This window comes from Schistocerca serialis, chromosome 2 (genome assembly GCF_023864345.2).
Source record: "Schistocerca serialis cubense isolate TAMUIC-IGC-003099 chromosome 2, iqSchSeri2.2, whole genome shotgun sequence".
Lineage (NCBI taxonomy): Eukaryota > Metazoa > Arthropoda > Insecta > Orthoptera > Acrididae > Schistocerca > Schistocerca serialis.
This window is the reverse complement of record NC_064639.1, coordinates 957861442-957885387: the sequence shown is the minus strand read 5'-3', so window position 1 is coordinate 957885387 and position 23946 is coordinate 957861442. Positions and strand designations below refer to the sequence as shown.

At 37.2% G+C, this 23946-nt stretch overlaps 1 protein-coding gene across 2 annotated transcripts in view; it reads right to left on the bottom strand.

The window, feature by feature from the left end:
- Nucleotides 1-959: 959 nt before the first annotated feature.
- Nucleotides 960-23946, bottom strand: part of LOC126458340 (NAD(P) transhydrogenase, mitochondrial-like) — a 248212-nt gene continuing 225225 nt past the window's right edge. For both annotated transcript variants that reach the window (XM_050095305.1, XM_050095306.1), the window contains exons 13-19: nucleotides 21195-21332; nucleotides 17172-17392; nucleotides 15525-15676; nucleotides 14412-14571; nucleotides 14197-14301; nucleotides 4944-5155; nucleotides 960-1740 (exon numbers count right to left, since the gene is read on the bottom strand). In XM_050095305.1, the coding sequence (XP_049951262.1) occupies nucleotides 1588-1740; nucleotides 4944-5155; nucleotides 14197-14301; nucleotides 14412-14571; nucleotides 15525-15676; nucleotides 17172-17392; nucleotides 21195-21332 (1141 nt within the window). In that variant the 3' untranslated portion in view covers nucleotides 960-1587. The remainder of the gene's footprint in view (nucleotides 1741-4943; nucleotides 5156-14196; nucleotides 14302-14411; nucleotides 14572-15524; nucleotides 15677-17171; nucleotides 17393-21194; nucleotides 21333-23946) is intronic.

Below are 23946 nucleotides of genomic sequence, written 5' to 3'. Positions count from 1 at the left end.
TTGTTAGATTTAGTGTAACCACAGACAGAGACACAAGGCGTATACCTCTGACACAAAGAGAGTGCACCTTGTGTTGGAATGCTGTTTTTCATGAACTTATCATTTTTTTTCTGTAACACATTGGATACTGCTGGAGATTACATATAGTAATCTCTACATAATAAACATAAATTTTTAGCTATTTTTTGTATGGAGGTTGTTGTATATGAAGAGTGACCACTTTTTTAATTTATAGTGAGGGAGTGAACACTGAATCATTGTGATGTCATTAAAAAGAGATAATCTAACATTTCATTATCTTATATTGCTGTTGTTGGTGATCCAAAAAGTACTTCAATGTTTTGTTACATTTGAAATCAAAGCATTTACATTTGACCACAGAATTAATTATCAAAAATAATATATACTTTGTGTGTTTTGAAAGCTGCTGCTCTGAATTGCCACTAATAAACTTACACAAAGAGACTACATTTTATTCTTTTAATCCCCCTACATGTATCATGATGGTGTATTCGAAGAAAATAAAGGAACTGTACATCTGAGTGGAGCAGATACAACAGATTGCATTTGTCAGTTGTCACTGTAGTGAACTAAAAAGTTGATTCCCATTTCAGCAAAATGGTGACTGAATTTTCAGCATATGGAGTGAGTTATAAATAACTGTAGTATTTTCTTATGAACAAGAATATTTTTTATCTTCATGTTCTATATATCTTTATCAAACTCTCTCAAACAAAATTCAATTATCTTTAACTGACAAAGTGAACAGCAGTAGATCACAGAACAAAATATCACCACACATCTACACACACTGTTAAATAACCAAAGAAGCCTTCAATATAAATAGTTGTTTTATTGATTTCTTTGAAACCTTTTACTCTAACTATGGAGAAGTCAGGATTTCTTTGTCTGCACTTATAAAGACCACAAGGAATATTTCAAAACAGTGAAAAAACACATTCTTGAAATCTTCAGATTTTAATTTTCCATTTGCATAATGAGTATTGTCCTCCTTTCCAATGTAGCAACAAGAGTGGACACATGGACAGACAACATGTTACAAGTACACTGTAAAATACTGCTCTGATCAACATTACATAAAATTAAGGCAATAAATAAAGAATCAATATTTTACATTGTATAGTGTCATATTCTTCCACACATCACTGTTTTGAAAATGATTTATATCGAACAAAAAACCTACTTTCCTTTTCACAATCCTATATAGTGTTCCAGTATCTTATTCTTTGATCACATGGTCCAATGTGTTTATACACAGTGACAAATATTAATACAAACATATGAAAAAAAAAAAAAAAAAACAGAACCTAAAATTCATCCTCATGTAAAGTGTTCTACCCAAATTTTACTTGTACCTATATCAACCAAATGCAGTTCTTGCATAATGCCAATATGTTCAAAAATACTTTTCACTTGGAGAACGATCATTAAATATCACAAAATAGTAAGACCCTCAGATACAAGGGATGGAATATGAAGAATATGCAGGTACAGATTATTGGCACAATATTGTAACCACATGATACCCACAGTTCACTTCTGCCGGATTTATTGTTCTGGAGTACCCTAGCTCTTCTCATACTCCTCTTTTAATTTGGTAAGAAGAGCATCACACATCTTCTTTGCATCTCCAAGCAACATTGATGTGTTTGGATTGTAGAAAATGGGGTTGTCAACAGCAGCATACCCCACACCAAGTGATCGCTTCATGACAACAACCTACAAAAGTAATCATACAATAGAATATATTTTCTTCAAACACTTATGTAAATACAGTCAAACCTCCGTACAAAGACTGCCAGTAGAATGATAAACCGGGTACAGCAATAATTTTACATGGCCCCGACTTATTTCCTACATGTATGATGTTAATTACCCCTCATTACAATGATTAAGTAATTTTTGCAACAAACTACTACAATGAAGACAAAGTTTTGTGGATCTTACTATTTTCTGCTTCTTAGAATCTGACCATACTGGTATATATCATTTGTTCACTCTCTCGGCAAATAGAGTCACACAGCTCCATGTCTGAAGCAGTGTTAAGTGTATTGGTCTGTACATTGTTGAGCTTGAGTTGCAGTCAGAAGTGTTTGTTGGGCTCATACACAGTTCATTTCCTTTCTTTTTGTAATCTATGAAATGTTTTTAAGTTGATGTAAATACACTTTATAGTTGGCTAATAAGATATAGGCAATGGCTGAAACTCAAACAGATAAGATTAGAGACAAAAATGGAGGTTTTCGAAGACATCGATAACAGACTGAAAGAGGTCGACATGGTGAGGAAGTACATACTTGCAAATCAATGTTTCCTAGGGACAAGTTAAACCCTTCAAGAACAAGAACGAAGACAGCTGCTGCTGACAATGATGTGGACAGTGCTACACTGCAGTTGGTTTAATGAGACATGTTTGTAGAGCATACCAATTAATGGACAATTGATATATCAAAAATCCTTCAATTTCACTAAGTTGCTTGGCAGTTCTAATTTTAAAGCAAGTAACAGATTGTTGTAGAGATTTAAGGAGGGACATGGTGTCATTTTTTAAAGTCATTTCCAGCAAAGAAAAACTGGCACATTTAGGTGATGCAGAAAGTTTGTGTAAAAACGCAAGTGCAAACTGGTAAAAAAATACAGTCCTGAAAACATATGCAGTGCAGATGAAATGGGATTTCTACCAACTGATGCCAGAAAAGACAATTGCCTTTAGAGGAGAAAAATGTAAAGGAGGAAAGCAGTCTAAAGTACATCTAATGGTTCTTCTCTGCAGCAATGCGTCAGGGACACAGAAATCAACACCAGTGGTGATCAACAAATCCCTGATGCTTACAAAATGTAAGAAGCTTACCAGATAAGAGGACATACATTTTATTTTACCTTCCCTTATTTTGGTAGATGATTCAGTATCTTCAGCTACAATGTTATGAGCATGCACAGAGAGCAAATACAGTACAGTACTCTGTCAAATTAATTTTATATATTTTTTTCATTATTCTAAATAGGATTTTTTTTATTCCAGTCAATTGCGAGACAAATTGGAAAGCATGGATGATATCTGCTCTCTTTAGCAAATGGCTGATTTTGCTTGATAAAGAGATGGCAAGGAAAAATAATAAAATTGCGTATCTGGTGGATAATTGCAGTGGCCACAACAGAATACCAGCATTGAAGGATATAGATCTAAGCTACTTCTCCCTAAACTGTACTTTGTCCCTTAGGACACTAGACATGGGCATAATTAAGAACTGCAAGACAAAATACCATTCACATCTAGTCCAACATGCAACTGCAAACATTGAAAGAAAGGTGGGCATTCTCTACAGTTCAACAAGAAGTAGGCTTGTGACATGACTGCTAGTTCCTGAAACAGTGTAGTGCTGAATGTGATTGTGAACTGCTGGAAAAAAGCAGGTATATCCAAAAGGAAAGCTGTTGGTGAGAATGTTGTGGTAAACAGAAAAATGCAAGATGATGTTCAAAATGATCTTGAGACGTATTCAGCAGTAACTGATAAAACCATAGACATATCAGTAGTTGAATGTGTCAGTGGATGACGAGATATCTGTGTTTGAAGCATACAATGACAAATCTATCATCAAAGAGTTAAAGTGTAATTTGCCTGCTGAAGATTCTGGCAATGACAGTGATGTGATAATTGCATATCCTCCCACCTCTGATAGAGCTAGTAAATCAGTTGGAAACTATTCATCAAATAGCACCTTAAATCCCCAGTGTTCCAGCCAAACAATTGATTGCCTTAGGGGAAATAACAACAATATTTACAAGAGAATCATTAAGGGGAAAAAAAACTAAGGAAAATAAGGGAGTTTTTCTATACACAAGTGTAAGAAACTCTACTAATAAATGGAGTGAACAAAATGTGTGTGATTATTTGTCTTTTAATGAAGTTTCTTGTCAAAAAAGTACTACAGTACTGTATATACTGACCTTTAAAGTACAGTATTCTAGTAATAATCCCTTAACAGAACCTCATTATAACGATAACCCTGCTATAAATGAATACTGTTCTATCAAGGTTTGACTGTATATACAAAGGATTTTATAAAATGTCAATGATGCTGTATAGAGTAGACATCAACTCAAACATTTTTTTCAGTGTTTCTGGTTCTCACTTTTTTTCTGCATATGCTTTTTTCATGATTGATGACAACACCTGACTATGATCATGAGAGAGGTTTGTCTTCTAATTACACAGTAGTTTCCACCATTATAACTTCTAGACAATTTATCAACAATTACCTATTTATTCAAAAGGCTTGATGCTATTCAACTTTATAAATTGGTTGTTGCCTTAAAATATTCTATCAACAGGCAAGATCAAACAATGGAAAAACCAAGATGGAACATAACAATATTAAGAAAAGAATAGCTGCTACTCACCGTTTAGTGGAGATGCCGAGTCGCAGATAGGCACAACAAGGTCTTTGTCGTAAACATACCCCCCCCCCCCACACACACACACACACACACACAAGACTACAGTCTCCGGGCATCTGGGCAGCCTCAGCAGCCAGAGACCTGGTCGTGTGTGTGTGTGTGTGTGTGTGTGTGTGTGTGTTTTTTTCCACCGAGGATCTTGTTGGCCGAAAGTTCACTTTCCAATAGTCGTTTTGCTGTGCTATCTGCGACTCAATATCTCCGCTACATGGTAAGTAACAACTTCTTGATAGGTGACTATCAACAGTGCAAGACAAAATAACTTAATTTATGTATAGCAATGCAGAAAAAACATTATCTATACTAATTTTGTAAAGTAATGGAGAAAAGCAAAATATGGTGACCACAATAACTTTTCACACACATTCCCAGCTGAAACACAACACTGTAAAGAAAACCAGCTTACACTTCATGTTAATGATTATTTCTTATTATTGTGCAAAATTCACTTGATAACTAACCTGATCAGCTTTCCACACTCTCAAGACAGGCATACCAGCTATTATAGAATTTGGATCATCTTCAGCTGCACTGTTTACGGTATCATTAGCACCAATGACAAGTACAAGATCAGTCTCCGGAAAATCATCATTGATCTCTTCCATCTCTAGTACGTCATCATATGGCACACCAGCCTCTGCCAAAAGCACATTTAACTGGCCTGGCATGCGACCTATTAACAAGGAAAGCACTTTTCAGTTTATAGGTCATTCTGTGCATACTGTGGAGTGAGCTCTTATGCACAAACCACAAATCCTGCTGCTCTGCAATGTAAATATTACCACTGGAATTGTGACACACAAAATACAATTAATTGTGCACATTATAAGTAACAGAATCATTAGCTTCACTTCAAATCTTCCCAGATGTAAAACTTAACACACACATTCCCTATTTACTAGAACATAATAGCAACAACAGTTTCAGAGGCACATCAGATGCATTAATGTAACATTGTAACAACCTTTCAGAGCCAAGTCTTCTTCCATCATGAAAGAGAAGTGGCTGCACCACAGTAAATTTCTGGTTCATCCCCTGGAATTTTATGGCATACACAAACCATCTTTGGATGTAATCTAATCATACTTAAGTAACAGGAAACAGTTTGTATCAATTAAAAATAGATGCTCCTCACTGAAGGAAGTTCGGACTGGAGTGCCTCAGGGCTCGGTCCTAGGTCCTTTTCTGTTCATCATTGCAATTAATGACTTACCTTACCATGTAGGAGCAAATTCAATTGTGTGTTATGCAGATGATACAACATTGCTCAATACACACCATGACACAACAGAACTGCATCAAGCAACACAGGAAAAACTAGAACTAGTAATGGATTGGTTTTCTTCTAATGAACTCCTGTGTAATCCTGATAAAACACAAGAACTAATTCTGGGTCTAACTACAGCTGTTGAAAGCATATCAATAAAATCGTTAGATTCCACGTTGATTCAAAATTAAACTGGGGGATACACATTAGCCATATCTGCAAGGAAATAGCAAGAGTGTGTTATCTCATCTGGAGACTGACAATGTAGTCCCTGATGAGTATCTAAAGGTGGTATATTTTGGCCTCTTTCAGTCACACATTTCCTACAGCATATTGTTATGGGGACATTCTTGCTTTGCCAGTGAAATTCTGAAAATTCAAAAAAAAAGTAATCAGAATAATGAGCAAAGTTAAGCCCAAGGAACACTGCCGCCCCCTCTTTATCAAGCACATGATATTAACTGTTGTGAATCTATACATCTACACAGCACTGCTTTATGGCAAAAGCAACTTAAGTGAGTTCGAGGCCAGAGAGAACATACATCCCCACAACACCAGAGGTAAACTGGACTTTGACATACCAAGACAAAGACTCACAAAAACTGCAAACTCACACAAAATAATGAGTTTAAAACTCTTCAACAAACTTCCAGCATCTGCTCGGTCACTGACCAGTAATATTTTCAAACATAAGGTTTATGACTGGTTACTCAAACGCCCATTTTATAAGATAGCAGAATATTTTGAAATAATCATTGATATTAGTATATAATAATATTCCTAAAAGAAAAGGAATTAAATTGTAAAAACTTTACCGTAAAGTCATTGTTAATTGTATATTTAATGCTCAGACCTATTCTGCTGTAAGTGGTCAATGGTCAATAAACTGAAACTGAAACTTACTATTTCTGCATATACACAGCAAGATGGAGTTACCATGTCTGTCAGAAATCGATCCATACTTGCTGCCAATGGTGCTGCGAGCTGCTTTAAGGTGGATTCACACTTGACGGAACTTCACCGTCATCATCACATAAGAGATTCTCCTATGTAGTTCCAATCGTGGCGTTAACACACGCCATTAACGGAACGTCTTTGGAACGTCATGTCAGCATAAGTCAAGGTTTCTCGGAAAGAACGTTTTGATGGGCCATAGCGTAGCCTACTTGGTGAGCAACTGTTACATTAAGTACACAATGTGAACTAATATGAAAGTATTCCCCACTGACTGCTATTGCAAAAAGATCTTAATATGTATTGGAAGACAATACTAAGTTAAAATATTTTATTTTATACACTGAAGGAATCCACTGCAAAATAAACTATACGTAGCTTTCTCAGTGTGCTTTACTCACAATTTTTCCAGTGGAATAGCAACAATAAAAACCAGGAATAAAGCTGATGTGGCATACAGAAGTTTAAAATAAGATCCATAATAAATTAACGATGAACAGGAGGTAGCAGACATACATGTAAACATAGTTCAAGTACGCTAAAAACGTCCCATCTAGCCATACCATAGGCAAACCATCAGCTTCTGTCGAGGTGATATTGGACACCCAAATCTTGAATTTCTCTTTGTAATTTACATTTGTATCTTGCTTAACAGGTCACCAAAATTGTTGTTTAGACATTCTGAAACATATATAGAACAATGACTTCTCTTCTTCCAGCTCCTTGTGAAGAGTGTGGAACTCTCCTTAACTGTCTCAATCTTTCAACATTTTTCTAACCTAGACTCTTTTTTCTCTCTGTTCCTCATCATCAAGTGCAACGATAATCATTGCAAACTGCTTTGAACTAATTTTAGGCATTTCCTGACGATCTACCATGAATTATGAAATAGCACCTCTGCCAAGTATTTTATGAACCCTGTAACATCATGACATTCTTTCAATGTTGACATGCCATGTAGTGTGAATCCACCTTTGGGGCACGCACACTTGGGAGACTTCCTGTCGCACTACTGTTTCGTCTTTCCCATGACTAACTAATCAAAAGTTACACTTTTTTTAAATGATGAGAGTACAAACTGCTTTAACACCTTATACTTGTCGATTGCACTATAATAACCATTAAAAACGGGTCTACAGTCAGGAAACAGTTGCTCATCATGTGCACTACCTCAAAAATCTGAGCAACTGGAGAGCAAAATAAAGTGGCTCCACAAAAAGTCTCGCAGGTGCACACTGTATAAAATGGCCAGTTGGATGATATTTACACCCTAAAATATTCATTTTATGCTTTGAAAACTTCTATGAAAAAAATATGTATTCCAACATACCTTATTGTTCCAATTCACAGTGGTCCATGCAGGATTTACTTCCAATGTGTGAACAACTGAATAAACTACACTGAATTTTCTGACAGTTCATTTAACTTGTGTCCATAAAAAGTAACGCACATTTACTTGTGTTCGCAAAAAGCATCGCAAAACTTTAACTCCAAATACAGCCACTAAATGTAATCACTCAGGTCTCTTAATTAATTTAGTTATCTGCACAACTTATTATTTCTCCCTGTTCCACAGCAGTGAAGTGTCTGTATTTTTAATATTATTGTGTCACTGCCTTTTCCTCACAGGTTACAACCACGTTCATCATTAATTTATCACTGTCAGCTTTTTTATCAAAAAAATGGTTCAAATGGCTCTGAGCACTACGGGACCTAACATCTGAGGTCATCAGTCCCCTAGAACTTAGAACTACTTAAACCTAACTAACCTAAGGACATCACACACATCCATGCCCGAGGCAGGATTCGAACCTGTGACCGTAGCGGTCGCGCGGTTCCAGACTGAAGCGCCTAGAACCGCTCGGCCACTCCGGCCGGCTGGCTTTTTTTATCCACCCTATTTTCAAAAGAACTACTTTTTTCATCTGGCGTATCAAGTGAAAATATTTTACACATGGTCCACTTGATTGCTGAATCAGGGCAACCACATGTGTGTTGGTGAATACATTCCATGTAATCAGTGCACAAGATTTTAAACTCACATGATTATGACTTGTCAGATGCTGACTATCTCCTTTACTTTGGAGGAAGACACAACTTCCCAAGAGTCACCAACTTCAGAACCAAGAACAGTTGAAATTATGAAACTAGACTGACACTTCTTCCGAGGATGAAACAGCTTAGACGTTACCTTGCCTTTATGCATGGTGATTAGTTGGTGGACAATCTTGTCTCTGACGAAATTCCTAATTGCATAAATAACTTTGTCACAGCATTTCACGTGTTTGCTATGAAAGTAAATGTATTTAATGGTTTTGCAACATGTTTCATTCAATGTGCATTTTAGTTTAACACCAGAGTGCAGCCTGTAACAATATGCCCACATTTCTTTTTGATTACCATAAACATTTAGAAAATGCTGTCCGAATTCTGATGTATCAGGATCTTCATACAAGTGCTTCAGGCTTGCTTCAAACTATTCTAGTATTGACTTGCGGTCCCTTTCTTCCAAACATGTCAAGGTCTAGTTTTTAGGTTAAAGATAGCTCTGTGTTCCCTATAAAGAATGTTGGACTCACTGGATAGGGAATTAGGAAAGGAAGGTGTTTCCAGGTTAGTTTAGCTTCATTTAGTTAGCTACATATTGCATAGATCATATGAATGATGAGTCAGTTTACACGATTACATTAATGAGAACATTATTATTTTTAGTCCTACTAATTCAACTACACTGAACTTTTTTTTTAATGGCTACTAGTTTTTAAGTAGAAATTTGTCACTGGAATAGGAGGAGTTGTCCAGGAGAAATAATTTTAAATTATATTTAAAACTTGCTTTGCTACCTGTCAGACATTTTATGTTATTAGACAAATGAGCAAGAATTTTTGTTGCTGCATATTGAATTCCTCTCTAAGTCAAAGTCACTGACAGCTTTAACAATGGGTAATGAAGCTCATTTTTCTCCTGAGTGTTGTAGGCATGTACATCACAGTTTTTCTCAGACTTTCATGGATTATTTATGATGAAGTTCATTAGCAAATTTATGTATTGTGACAGTGTAGTTAAAATATCTAGCTCCTTGAAGAGGTACCTACATGACATCCATGGGTGAACACCACAGATTATTCTTATTGGTTCCTTTTGTGCAATCAATATATTTCTTTATAAGTGATGAGTTACCCCAAAAAATTATTCCATATGACATTCTTGAGTGGAAACAAATATGTCAGGAGGCTCTACTTTTTTTCCAAGATTAGCAATTATTTGAAGAACAAAAGCACCTGAACTCAACTGTTTGAGAGGCTTAGTAACATGCTTCTTCCAGTTCAAGTATTCATCAGTGTGTACACTCAAATATTTGGAGCATTTGACCTGATTCATTGACTCCTACTTATTTGTTACATCAATTGTCATTATGGCTATATAGAACTGAATTTAGTGTTTTTTTTTCCAAAATTTGGGGAGAGTCCATTTTCAGAGAACCATTTAACAATGACTTCACTTGAAGATGATGGACACAAAACTCAGCGACACATCGGAACAATACGACACTGCCACTCAGCTGATCACCCAAGAAGATTTCATCATTGAAATTGATCCTACTTCCTATAGGTCACTTTTAATGCTATATTCTAAGCTGATAGCCAGGCTGTTTCCTGCTCCTCCTATTAAAGTACTTTAGCCTCATCATAGAAATCTCTACTCAAGTCCACTATGTTCTCTGTCACCTAGCTAAGCTGGGCACTAGGTTTCATGATGCTTGTGACTTGGTATTCTTTGCCTAGCTTTTCCTGTAGCAATTGGCCACATCTCTCCCATGACTGCTCCCTAGCAGCAAGACTCTCTTCCTTCTAAGTAACAGCAGTTGGCCTCATCTCTCCCATGACTGCTCCCTAGCAGCAAGACTCTTTTCCTTCTAAGTGACTTTTCTACAGACTTAGCCTAAAAAGTCATTCCTACAAGTCTGCTTTACCCTAGTAAACTCAATAACTTGCCCTACTTCAGAAACAAGTTAAACTGATTGCTACTGGCCGGAAATTGATTTCTGAGATTTTCTCCTTTTTCCTACTGCTGATCACCTTCTCCCAGCTCCCACAATCTCTTTCCCCTTTGAACCTATCTAATTCAAAATATGCTGTTTCTAATTCTGCCTGGAGGGCACAAATCTTCCGTCCCTGTTCCACAATTTTCTTGCCCCGTTACATAATCTACAACTCCAGGAAAGACCTTCATTTGACACTTCTTTAGCTTCCCTACTGCATTCTCCCCAGTGAAACACAAACCCACATTTCTCCCATACCAATTAACTTATGGCAACATCCACATCTGTCACACATGACTCTACCCTTACAGTAAACTAAAAAGCACTACAACACATTTAAGTTGTAATGAAGTACTAATCAGTAAAAACTTGTCTTTTGGTGAGTTGTGCAGCTAGCTTCCAGGCATCAGGCAGATGCATAGCAACAAAATCAAAGTTCATTGAACAAACACTAGACAAAAACTATAAAAGCGCCATATTTTCTAACACCACTCTTAAACTGATGCTATCAGGATATTATTCAAAGGACTGTAATGGATCCAAAGCAACACATAATGATTATACAGTGAGCAGAAGTTAACACTTGGTTGTAAACACACCACTAATTTTCCCTAAATGTACATTTTAAATCATGGAAGACATTAAATGTATGAAAAGTCTAACAAATAGGATATTTATAACAATGATATTAAGCAAAACACAATCCAGAAGTTATGGAGAGCACTGCAGTGTATTCAAGACAACTCTTTAAGACTACTCCACCACTGTTGTTTATGTACGAGCACTTCAGTGCACCCATCGTCCACGGCTGCCAACTGCCAACTTAGGAGTGAATAACACATGAAAGATTACCCCAGGATGACTGGGTGGAAGGGGAGGAGGATAATAGCTGTATGGAGGTTGGAACTGTTTTAAACAAGGTTGTTTGTGGGGTTTTGGTTGACTGTTATCAGTGGGGAGTGTGGTGAAGAAATCATACACAGCTCTCCCATGCTATCTCCTTCTCTTACACCTGTAAACTTAATTAATCAACGACCAACCAGCTCTCTTCTGATCATCCAGCATCACCCTGGACTTGAAAAGCTCAACCACATCCTTCACCAGGGCTCCGACTACCTCCCCATTTCCTGAGATGATGACTATCCTATCCAAAATACTACCAACATCACCCAAAGCTGTGTTCCACCACCCACCCAACCTACAAAATATCCTTGTTCATCCCTATTTCAGTTCTGCATCTCATGGGTCATTGCCTTGTGACCAACCTAGGTGTAAGACCTGTCCCATATAACCAACCACCTCCTGTTACCGCATTCCAGTCAGTCATTTCCCACACTATAAAAGGCAAGAGCATGTGTGAAAGCAGCATGAATAGCCAATCCATACTGTGGCTAACTACAAACTTGGCCATCCAGTTGCCAAATGTGCTGAGCACTGCAACACAGCCATTTGGATACTCCCTTCCAGCTCCAGTTTATGTGAAATATGCAGATGGGATTTTTCTCTATGGCATATCCTGCACACTCGCAATCCCCCTGGCCTGAACCTTTGTTGACCTGTTTCCCCACCTCAACCTACCTTTTCCCTTCTCTCTTCCGCCTACACCACTCATTCCCCATTCAGGCCATGTACTGCCTTCTCCCACCGCTCTTCTTTCCCTCCCCCTTGCCTTGTGTATCCATCCCCACCCCCTCCCCACTTCCATCTGTCCAGGCAACTGACACCAATAAACAACAACCAGTCTCACAGCAGCTGCAGGAGTGTGCATTTGGATGTCTCTGATGTTGTGTGTGTGAATATATGCACTTTTACCAGAGAAAGTGCAAAAACTCAAGAGTCAGTGTAAATACTGTCTTCTGTTGCATGATTGTATGTGACACAAATCAGTCAGCTATAGGTGAGTGGTGCCTTTCCTTTATTTTACATATTATTCTATCCAGTAATTTCCATTGTCAATGACAAATTAAAATAGAAATCCTTGGGAAGTCTATAGTTTTCAGGTAGAGCCCATTATCTGCTCAAGACACATGTTCGTACTCAGTCATGCCATAAAACTTCAGAGTTAATTAAAGCTAATGGAAGTTATTTCAAAGAATAATGTAAGAAGAACATTAACTGATCACAACTTAATCAAGAACACATACCAAGAGAATTTATTGTGCCAACCCTATCACTTCTAACAAAAATGAAAATTATCTTAACCAAATTTGATATTCATTTTCATCTGATAATGTTTCCTAAGGAGAAAATTGCTTGCTCGATGAAGCTGAATAGAGTTTACCACTCTTGGTCAAAAATTAAAGCACTATGAATGTGGCCACTCTAAGAAAAATAATAAAATTTTATGTTGTCACAAGTGTATTTACTCTAAAATGATGTTACTTGATACAGCATCAAGATGTGTTTACATGAAATTGTTCCAAAGTATCATGTCTAAAACCAAACAATTTCTGCCACTTAATTCAGAGTGTATTAAGCTTTCAAAGCAATAAAATACAAAATATACAATAATCTCTAAAAATAATTGATTGATTCTACTTTGTCATTGAGGGTGGTGTTTTCTCTGAACATGAAACCCATGTAAAATGTCAGGTCTATATCCAGTATTCTTCCTGGAGTTGAAGCTCTTTTTTTCCATGTTTGCTTTAACAATACGTATGTTTTTGGACAGGGTCCGCCTTCGGCAAAACATAATTTTTTATTTTTTTTTTTTTTAACCCAAACATGTTTCACTGCAGTTGCAGCACCTTCAGTGGGCTTTTATTTTTCATCTGTTAAAGAGTGTTCCTTGCTGTTAGTATACATGTATCTATTACTTTTTAAATCTTAATTACAGATATTTGAAAAAAATAATACATAAATGAATTCATAATTTACATGTTTTTTCAAATATGTATGATGTATACAAACAGCAAAGAACACTCTTTATCTTTAACAGATAAAAAATAAAAGCCCACTGAAGATGCTGCAACTGCAGAGAAGCATGTTTGGGTTAAAAAAACAAAATTGTGTTTTGTTGAAGGCAGACCCTATCCAAAAACATATGTACAGTATTCTTCTATTTACAGTGCCCATGAAATTTATGATTTTACCTCAATAATTCATAAATTACTCATCATAAACATATGAAACTTTACACATCAGGTCATTCTTGACCTCCACTATTGAGACACTTCATAACATCAATAAGTTATGAAATATCTTATATTTATAAGTAAAACTGCAACAAATGACGAACACTGTGTGACTGATCTGATATCAACTGAAAATAATGATGACACATGGAACTTGCCCCACCATATTGTGCTCTGGAAACTGAAAATTAACCTATTTTTTGTTTCTGTGAACTGAAATGCAAGCATTACAATCATAAAGAACTAACACTTGTTCCCATTTCCTAAAGTTTGAAATTTGAGGATAAAATATAGCTTAACAGCTATCATTTGCTTACCAGCCACAGGATGGATGCCAAACCTTACTTTCTTCCCCTTCTTCTTCAAAATTGACACCATCTCAGCCAATGGATATTGCGCCTTGGCCACACACAGACCATACCCTACAACAATAATTTTATCTCTCAGAAGGAAATTCGTTGCCACATTACAATGTATAGAAAATATACAGAAAATTGCCCTATGACTGTTACATCTTTTAAAGTCTACTTACCTGGTGTAATAATTATATTTTTCGCATTTTTGATCATGTCCACTGTACCGTCCACTGAAACCTCGCTATGTGTTCCTGTAATTTCTTTTGGTTTCCCAGATCCTGTTGATGATGTACCATATCCTCCAAGAATTACATTTGGTAGGGACCTGTTCATAGCCTGCAAAAAGGAAATTTCACTTTTTATCACAAGTATTGTGCTGGTTTCATAAAAAATGCATTTTCTTTGATGTACATCTCTCAGTAATCAGACACTACACAGAACAACTGAACTTTTCACTAATCAGAAAGCTGAGGTCTCTAATGACAATGGCCTTTCAGTTCTTTATCAGATGTGCAGGTTTTGATTATTGATTTTTTTCTTATATTACTATGTCTGATATTGCAACAAGGACTCTCAAATTGCTAAAAAATAACTTCTATTAGAAATATTAAGAAGTAAGTTTACCCACAAGAATAAAAAATAATAATTACATTGGTTTTGTATCAAAAGAGAAATTCACTTGAGGAAACTAAAAAATTATGAAGGAGAATTGCTGTCCAATAGTTACTTTAGAAGAGGCAAAATTTCAGTACTGCCAATAAACAAACAAAAAATTCCGTACATTTCTGGTACCCTAGATTTCTGAATTAATTGTTCCTTACTCAGGCTGTAAGGAGGGGTAGTTTTGGGAAGGTGAAAGGAAGGTCTGGTCACTCAGACGCCAAAATGGAGGGACCTGATAGTTGTAAGGACAAAGGGAGACAATGAAGTTTGAGCTGTGTCTCTTTTCACCCTCAGAACAGGTGTGTATCTCTCATCCTGGCATCTGAGTGACATGCCCTACCTTTCTGATCTTCCTCCACCTACCATTCTCACTTTCCAGAGGAAGGAACTATTTTTTTCCAAAAGCTAAGTTAGTGTCTGTACTTTTCTGTTTGTATACCAACAATAGTAAAATTTTGCTCCCTTTAACAAAGTACTGATCAGCAATTCTGTCCCATAACTTTATAGTTCCCTCAAGTTAATTTTCCTTTTGACGTACTGGAGTAGTCTGATTCACAGATGCCAAAGAAATGATGATGTGTTACTATGTGTGCATTAAATAATTATAAACAGATTGAAAATCATACCTTGCACATAATGTATGATAGAATTGCACCTGAGGAGCCGATAAGAGCACCTACGATTGTCATGAGATTGTTATTAAGCATGAAGCCCTCAGCACACAATGCCCAGCCTGAATAGCTGTTGAGAACAGTGATGACAACAGGCATGTCTGCACCTGTTTGTAGGTAAAGTCAATGGAAAAAAGTAAGTAACATTTTATGTAATCTCAAATAATTGACACATTTATGACTCCAAAGGAAAAAAATAGAAATAACTTAAAATTCATACAATTACAATCTACATAGTTTATTATTAGAAAAATTAGTGACAATCAATTTTGTAAAAAGCTATAAAGGGCAAATTTCACCATTATTGCCAAGAGACAAATCTTGAATATTATGTACAATTTTCACTAGTACTTTCTGATAGTACGTCAGGTACAGCTGCCATGTACAACATCTCTGCAGACAAAAAATGTGATCCCAGAAATAAGTTACTACCGGATGAGAAAGAAAATACTCTACTTTGACTGACAGATCTTACACATTATGCTTCACGTCCAAATCAAAATAAGAGACATCTGGCAGACAACAGTTTCAGTACTTCAACAATTAGTCACAAGAAGAGCATTCTTCCCTTTGGAAAGCACTGTGCTAAAGACATCTTCAGTACACATTTTCAACTTACCAGTGTGCAATGAAATTGTTTGTCATTCTGGGAGCAGCTCAATAAGTTCTACTATGTTAAATCCAGAAATGGGAAACATTTAAAGAAGCTGGTTATGAGCAGTCAAAACACAATTTGAAAGACCTTGAATGTTGAGTTGTAACCAGTTGGTTAAGTATGAAAAAATGCAGTTTAGGAACTTAGAAAGGCAAAGAAGACAAATAAAATGTATGTAAAGCTTTTGATAGATTTTTTTCCTTTCCACTGAGTTTTTTCTTTAACCTTTCTTTCATCCCATATTTTACTTTGACAAAGACACTGTGATTCCTAATATTTGTGGTTCTGAAACTGTTCTATATTATGGAGCACAACTACGCAGTTCAAATGTTGACCTCAAAAGAAGACTAAATGGAAAAGTGGTAGAAAACACTGAAAGAGAATCACTGAATGGATATGGACATTTTTGAAAGTGCCACACTGGTGGCCAAAGAAAAGTTCTGAATGGAAACCACCTGGCAGATGTAAACGTAGCAAACCATGTCACTCTTGCAAAGATCACATCATTGAAATAATGGAGCATCACAGTGTACACGAAGAGGATGCCCTAAATAGAGAGGCTTGGCAGAAGATAACAGGAATATGGAAAAATATTTTAATTAGTTGATCTTTGTAATCCTGTAATAATAATAATAATAATAATAATAATTTTAATTTTATCATAATGGATGACCACGCAAACTGCGAAATTTTTCTGAAACAGGATGTCATCTTAGCACTGTTTGGATAACAGCCTATATCAATGAATGTCCAGTTAATGATTATGACAACAGCTCCATAATTACAGAAAAACAACAAACAAGGCTGAATTCACAGCAGTAAAGGTACTTAAAAACAACAATCAGTGTCAGAACAGTAAGTAAAAATCAGAAAAGTGCACAAACTGCTCTGAAAATCTGAATGTTATATTTAAATGAAGTAAATAAAGGCATGTTGTCTGTACCCACCTCCAATTGCTGCTGTAAGCGTGACTCCCATAGTAGAAGACAGAGCAGTGGTTGCACCCAGCATGGCAAGGCCTGTGCTCATTGAAGGATCTGCAAAATACATTGCCATAGCCCCTAGATTGGCAGCTAGAAGACCAGAGTTCAGAGCATGTCTTCCTGGCAATAGTAGTGGTGCTGAATTCAGTAAGCCTTGAAGTTTGCCATAAGCCACTAGCGACCCTCTGAAAAGAAAACAGTTTTCCCTTGCATAGTCTGAAATAAATGCAACTTTCAGAAGTTTTCTTCTTTGTAAAAACCATGGTGATAATAAATGAATGCAGAATTTACATGAAAGTAATTAATACAATAGTTTTATACAAAGTAGAAGCACAAACACTAAACCTAGATGTTACACACTTACTCAAAATCATAGAATGCTTGCTCATTATACTCTTAACAATTATAATAATGTTGGCATTTCAGAATTTTATGAAGGAGATTTCTTCCCCAGTGAAAGTAAGAAAAATGGAATAACAAAAACAGATCTGTGTGATGTCCACTTTTCACATTTGACCAGCATGATTCCTGCATCTATATTTGGTAACTAGGCGCGCGCACACACACACACACACACACACACACACACACACACGACGTACGACCATGGTATATCAAAGAGTAAAGATACATTGACCTAACACTGATTCTTTAAGATGTTTACTTATTGCAGATTTGTAAATAAATGACCACTAAGGTTCACCTCCATTCCATAACGTCACTTCCATTGTAACAGTGTATGCTGTTGCATGGAGCAGTTCACTTCTCTGACCCAGGAAATGATAACATGGAGTAACTGCCCAAACAGCAGGTATCCCAAACATGTAACAAAACTCGCATTGTTGTTCCGCCTTTGAGACAACCAGTGTCCATTGGGACCAGTGTTCATGCACAAATGACACAAATTTCAAACAGTTTAAAATTCTAAATGAGTAACTGAATGACCTCAGTTACCTGAGGCAGCAGTCATGTGTGTGTGTGTGTGTGTGTGTGGGGGGGGGGGGGGGGGGGGGGGGGGGGGTTGGTCTGTTTTTGACGAAGACCTTACTGGCCAAAAGCTTTATTTGTGACAGTCTTTTAGTTGTGCCTATCTGTAACTCAGCATCTCCGCTAGTAGCAACTTTCCGTTTCATAATATTGTTAACTAACAGCAAATACATTTACACAGTTGGTCATCATTTTTGGCCAAGCAGATGTAGGGTAGCACATGGCTTTACAAAAAGTGATAGTTAACCACACAATACATAAGATCACAACAAAAAAAATGTATTGAAATCTACATCCATATTCTACAAACGACTATGGACCATTTGTAAGAGGGAACTTTTCATTGTAGCATTCCAGTTATGTAGAAGCATGAGAAGAATGACTACATAAAATGTGTCTGTGCATGCTGTAATTAGTCAAATCTTGACTTTGTGGTCTAAATATGAGTGATACGAGGGCTATGCCGAAAGTTTTTAGCACCCCGTAAACCGTAAGGCGGAGGACAATGGGGTTGTTTTCATTCAAAAGAGCGATGTTTTTCGACCTCCGGACCTGCGCGTGCAGCCCCTGGCTAGCAGTGATCCCCCCACAGCGCAGTAAGAAAGCACAGGCAGTGCTGAGTGAGAGACGGTGCAGGATGGAGCTGTCGCGCCTCGACTTTCGCGCCATGATTTTTTACGATTATAAAAAGGGTTTAAGTGCCGAAGACTGCCATTCTTCTTTGCTGCACGTTTTTGGTGAAGTTTCCCCTTCTAGCACCACAGTTGGAAATTGGTTTCGTGAGTTTTGGAGGCGTCGGCAGTCAATTGAAGATGAATCATCCCGGTCGCCCAGCAACAGCTGTGACTCCTGAAAACATTGATGCTGTGAGGAAAATGATCAAAGAAGATCCACATCTTACATTTTGCGACATTGAAGGTGCCCTAAATATTGGATCAACAGCAGCACAGACCATCATTCATAGTCACTTAGGCCTTACTAAGAGATGTGCCCACTGGGTGCCACATTCCCTGACAGAAAGCCTAAAGGAGGTGAGAGTGGACTGGTGTCGTTTAATGCTCGAAAAATTCAATGGAGGGAAGTCCCCAGACACCTACAATATCGTCACAGGTGATGAAACTTGGGTCTACCATTATGACCTTAAACGAAGAGACAGCATTCTGTGTGGTGCTTTCCAGGGGAGGAACCACCCACAAAAGTTCGACGAAGTCGGAGCTCTGGAAAAAAGATGGTGGCAAGTTTTTTCACAAAGATCGGGCATCTCACCTCTGTGACCTCAGACACACGTCGTACAGTCAATGCTGAATGGTATGTGAATGATAGTCTTCCAAAAGTCAACGCCACATGGAAGTCACAGCATCCTAAGTCCAAGAGTGGGCACCTTCTGCTGCATCACGACAATGCATCTGCGCACAGGGCAGCCAGAACGATGGACTTTCTGGAGAAGGAAAAAGTGCGAGTGTTACCCCATCCCCCCTATTCACCTGACCTGCCCCCCTGTGACTTCTTTCTGTTCCCTAAGACTAAGGAAAAAATTCGAGGGCAGCGGTTTTCATCAGATGAAGAGGCCATTGCAGCATACGAGAGTGCACTAAGTGACATCCCAAAAGAAGCTTGGACTGACACATTTTCTAAGTGGTTTCAGAGAATGGAAAAATGTATACATGCAAATGGAGAGTATTTTGAAAAGTTGTAAACGTTTTTTTGCAAGTAAATTTTTTTCACACATTCTGCTAAAAACTTTCGGCGTAGCCCTCGTATGTAGTGAAATGCATTATATCCCCAACATCTTCACTTAGTACTGGTTGCTGAAACTTTGGAAATAGGTTTTGCAGAATAGTTGGTATGTTTCTTCAAGTGATGCCAGTTCAGGATTTCCAGCATTTCAGAGGGACTCTCCCATGAGTCAAATAAACCTTTCATCATTGGTGATGCCATTCTTTGTATACATTCAACATCCCTTGTTAGTCCTATCTGGTATGCATCCCACAGACTTGAGTAATATTCTATTTTGATCATATAAGTGTTTTATACTGGTTATATTTTCCCAGCATCCAAACAATAAACCTAATTTAGCCTTCTGCCTTACCTACTATTGAACCTAATTAATTCATTTCATTTCATTTCATACCCCCAAAAATTGTTACATCCAGATTTATGAATGAGTTGGCTAATTTCAACTGTAATTAATTGACATAGTCATAGGAAACTACATGTCTCCATTTTGTGAAGTGCAGTTTTTTTCATTTCTGAACTTTTAAAGCAAATTGCCTACCTTTTATGTCATTTTGAAATCTTATCAAATTTTATCTGGATACCTGTGAGGTTTTTACAGTATAGTTATACATAAGAAGATAAATGCATCATCTGCAAAAGTGGTTAGTTGTTATTAATACTGTCTGCCATATCATTAATATACAACATGAATAGTAACGGTCATGACACACATTCCTAGGCGTACCTAATGTTGCTTCTACAACTGTCAATGACTACCCATCTGGGAAAATATGCTGCAATCTTGCTAAACAAGAAATCCTCAATCCAGTCATAAATTTTGTTTGATGATCCTTTATGAATGTACTTTCATTAATAACCACTGACATTGAACTGAATCAAGTGGTTTCTGAAAGTGAGAAATACTGCAACTACCTGCTTGCCTTTACCCATGGCTTTCAAGGCATCATGTTAGAAAAATATGAGTTGCATTTTGTATGACCAATGTTTTCTGTACCCTTGCTGCTCAGCATGGAGGAAGTCATTCCATTCAAGTTATGTCATTACATTTCAGCTCAGACTATTAAATATTTCTTGTAATGCAACAACTTACATTTATCTTTACTGCTAATAACAAATGCAATGCCACGTAAAATGAGTTATCTTCAGCAACCATTTCAGTTAAATCCTAAGAAGTATTTTAATTTATTTTATAAAATAAATAATCTGAAACAGGAAACACGGAAAGCTGTAGTTTATGATACTTACTAACAATTTCATACTTACGTGAAGGTGACACCACCAATATAAGTGCCAAGAAATATTGCAGTCTTCACGACATTAGCTGCTGGGTCAATTCCAAAAGTTGGGAAATCATGAATGTAGGTAGCAAAACATGTAAGCACAGCTGCCAGACCCACAAGGCTGAAAGAAATGAATGTTATTTTACCAAAATATATTCTGCTTGATTTGACATTAAGTTATCACCCCAAAGACTTATTTAATACACACAACCACAAATTGTACAGGATGTCCCAGGAGGAATGATCAATATTCAGTGATTTGACAGGAATGCTCATCTGAAGAAAAAATCATCATGTGGACATATGCCTTATTCCGAATGGTTTCACATATAGAACACATTTAATATACACTTTTTTGGTGTGTGTGTGTGTGTGTGTGTGTGTATTGTGGTGTGTTTTGTTTTGTTTTCTTTTCTGAAGAAGGCTTTGGTAAAAAGCTCAAATGTAACAGTCCTTTCATTCATGTCCATCTGCAACTCGTGTTGTCTTTACATTGAGTAGCAATTTATCCTTTTCACAACATTGATAAGTAGTAAGTAAGAATTTTTAATGTGGATGTGCCATTCGATGCAACTTACTTCGGAATAATGTCTCAACCAGCACTGCAGCTCTATTGGCGTAATGGATTGTATTGCATGAAGTGGGTGAGGAGAGAAAGGAGGCAGGAAGAGTGGCTGATGGCCGACTGAGAAGAGGAATTAGAACAGAGAAAGAGGGATAATATTATAGGGTATGGTGTGTTTGTAGGAGTGAAGTCAGGGGCATGGGGATATGAGTGGAGGTAGCTGTAGGTCAGGAGAGAGTCAAAACTGTCAGTTTTTCTGCACAGTTCAGTGATCTGATAGACTGTTAACATAAGATAACCCTAAGCTGAAATCTCTTTTATACAGATTTGTAAAATTATTGAAGTCTGAAATATGCCATGTAAAACTGTGATTGGCAAAGAAGATATTGTGGGAGATCAACATGTTAAGCAAATTATCATTCCTGAATGTCTTTTTTCTCACATCAGAATTGTAAGCACTAAAATCTTGTATTATCCCCTTAATGTTGCCTGGGTCTGCAGAAGCTTGTAACTAAATTAAAACATGGTGGCACATACATTTTTATATCTTCTTGTAATAATCCAAAGTGTATTAACAGAAAAAATTGTTCTGTTTCCTTTCAGCAGAATAGCAAGTTCAGCAGCTTTAGATTTCAAAAACTTGATATTAAGGTACTGAAATAAAATTAAGTTTCCATCACATGTGGGGAGATGTACATTATTCTGGGGTAATGTGGAGGCATGTGGAATTAAAAGCACCGCACTAAGACTTAATTTTGGTTTTGCTGGTTTACCTTGTGGCAACTTCACACATGTTGTTACAACTTTACACATGTTTTTATGAATTGTCTATGTATTGGCGAAGTCAAGATTTGTTATACATAACTATTAGAGCTGTACAGATTGATATCCCTGAGACCAAAATTCTGAAACACTGTAGGAGTTGCTAAAAAGTAACAGAATATCTTGTTTTGTAGATCTGGAGTTTTCAATTTCTTGCCTAATGTGTAGCAGAAATATGTTACAAATTTCCACCAGACCATAAACTCCATTCTAATCCCAAAATTTGGGATGCACGGTATAGCCTCTTCAGTTCCGTGTTTCAACTTTGGCAAACTGTTAGTTACTGCCGGGATGTAGACACAGTTTTCTATAAGCTCCAAAGGAAAAAAATCACATGGTGTGAGCTCAGGTCAATGTGGAGAACTCCATCATATGGACCATTATGACCAATCCAACAGTCAGGGACTTTCAACATTCAATCACTCTCGTACAAAGAGACGCCAATGGGGAGGGGCTCCATTTGATTGCCAGATAAAAGTTTTCAGATTCACCATCTAACTGGCAAAAGAGCCATTCTTGCAACCATCCCTCTTACAGTAGCTTCATTGGAAAAAATGGTCCATACACTTGATGTTGGGACACAGTGCAGAAAACTTTTGATTTTAGGGAATCTATTCGATACTGTACAAGTTCATGAGGATATTCTGACCCCAAATAAGAACATTATGGGTATTTACCTTCTCAATTAGATGGAAAGTTGCCTCATCACTTGCCAACAGTAACCAATATGGATCCAAGGGTAAACGTTTTCTTTAAGCTTTCCACTTTGTCAACTTAAGTTGTAGACTTGCTTTCTGAACAGAGTTCTTAGGACTATGGAGGTCACATAAACTCTGGCATGGTCCAACATATTCTTCAGACACTTTTGGTCATCTCATGCCTTCACCTTTACACACATCTGGTTTTTCTTCAAATTGTTGATGATGATGATGATGATGATGATGGTGATTTGAGGTGAGGGGCGCTCAACACCGTGGTCATCAGTGTCCTGACGAAAAAACAGCATGCTAAACTCATGGGTGGGGACAAAGGCTGTCCCCATAGGCAGAGCAGTTTATAACGTATTAAAGTCTATCTCCCTTCCCCACCAATTTAGGGATGCGCCCTGACATTTCACAAAATTTCACCACTCTTGTAACACTGGAATCAGTATCTGCGAGGATGGTGGGCAGACCTCCATGAAGACAGAGGACTGCCCTAATATCAGTATATAGGACACACATTGACAAAATATGTTGAACTGAAAGTGGCACACCACAAACTTTACAAAGTGGTGGATCCTCTCCTCCAGAGGAGGAACCCATGTGTCAAAGGGCTATGTCCAATGCGCAGTTTGGTAACCAGAACC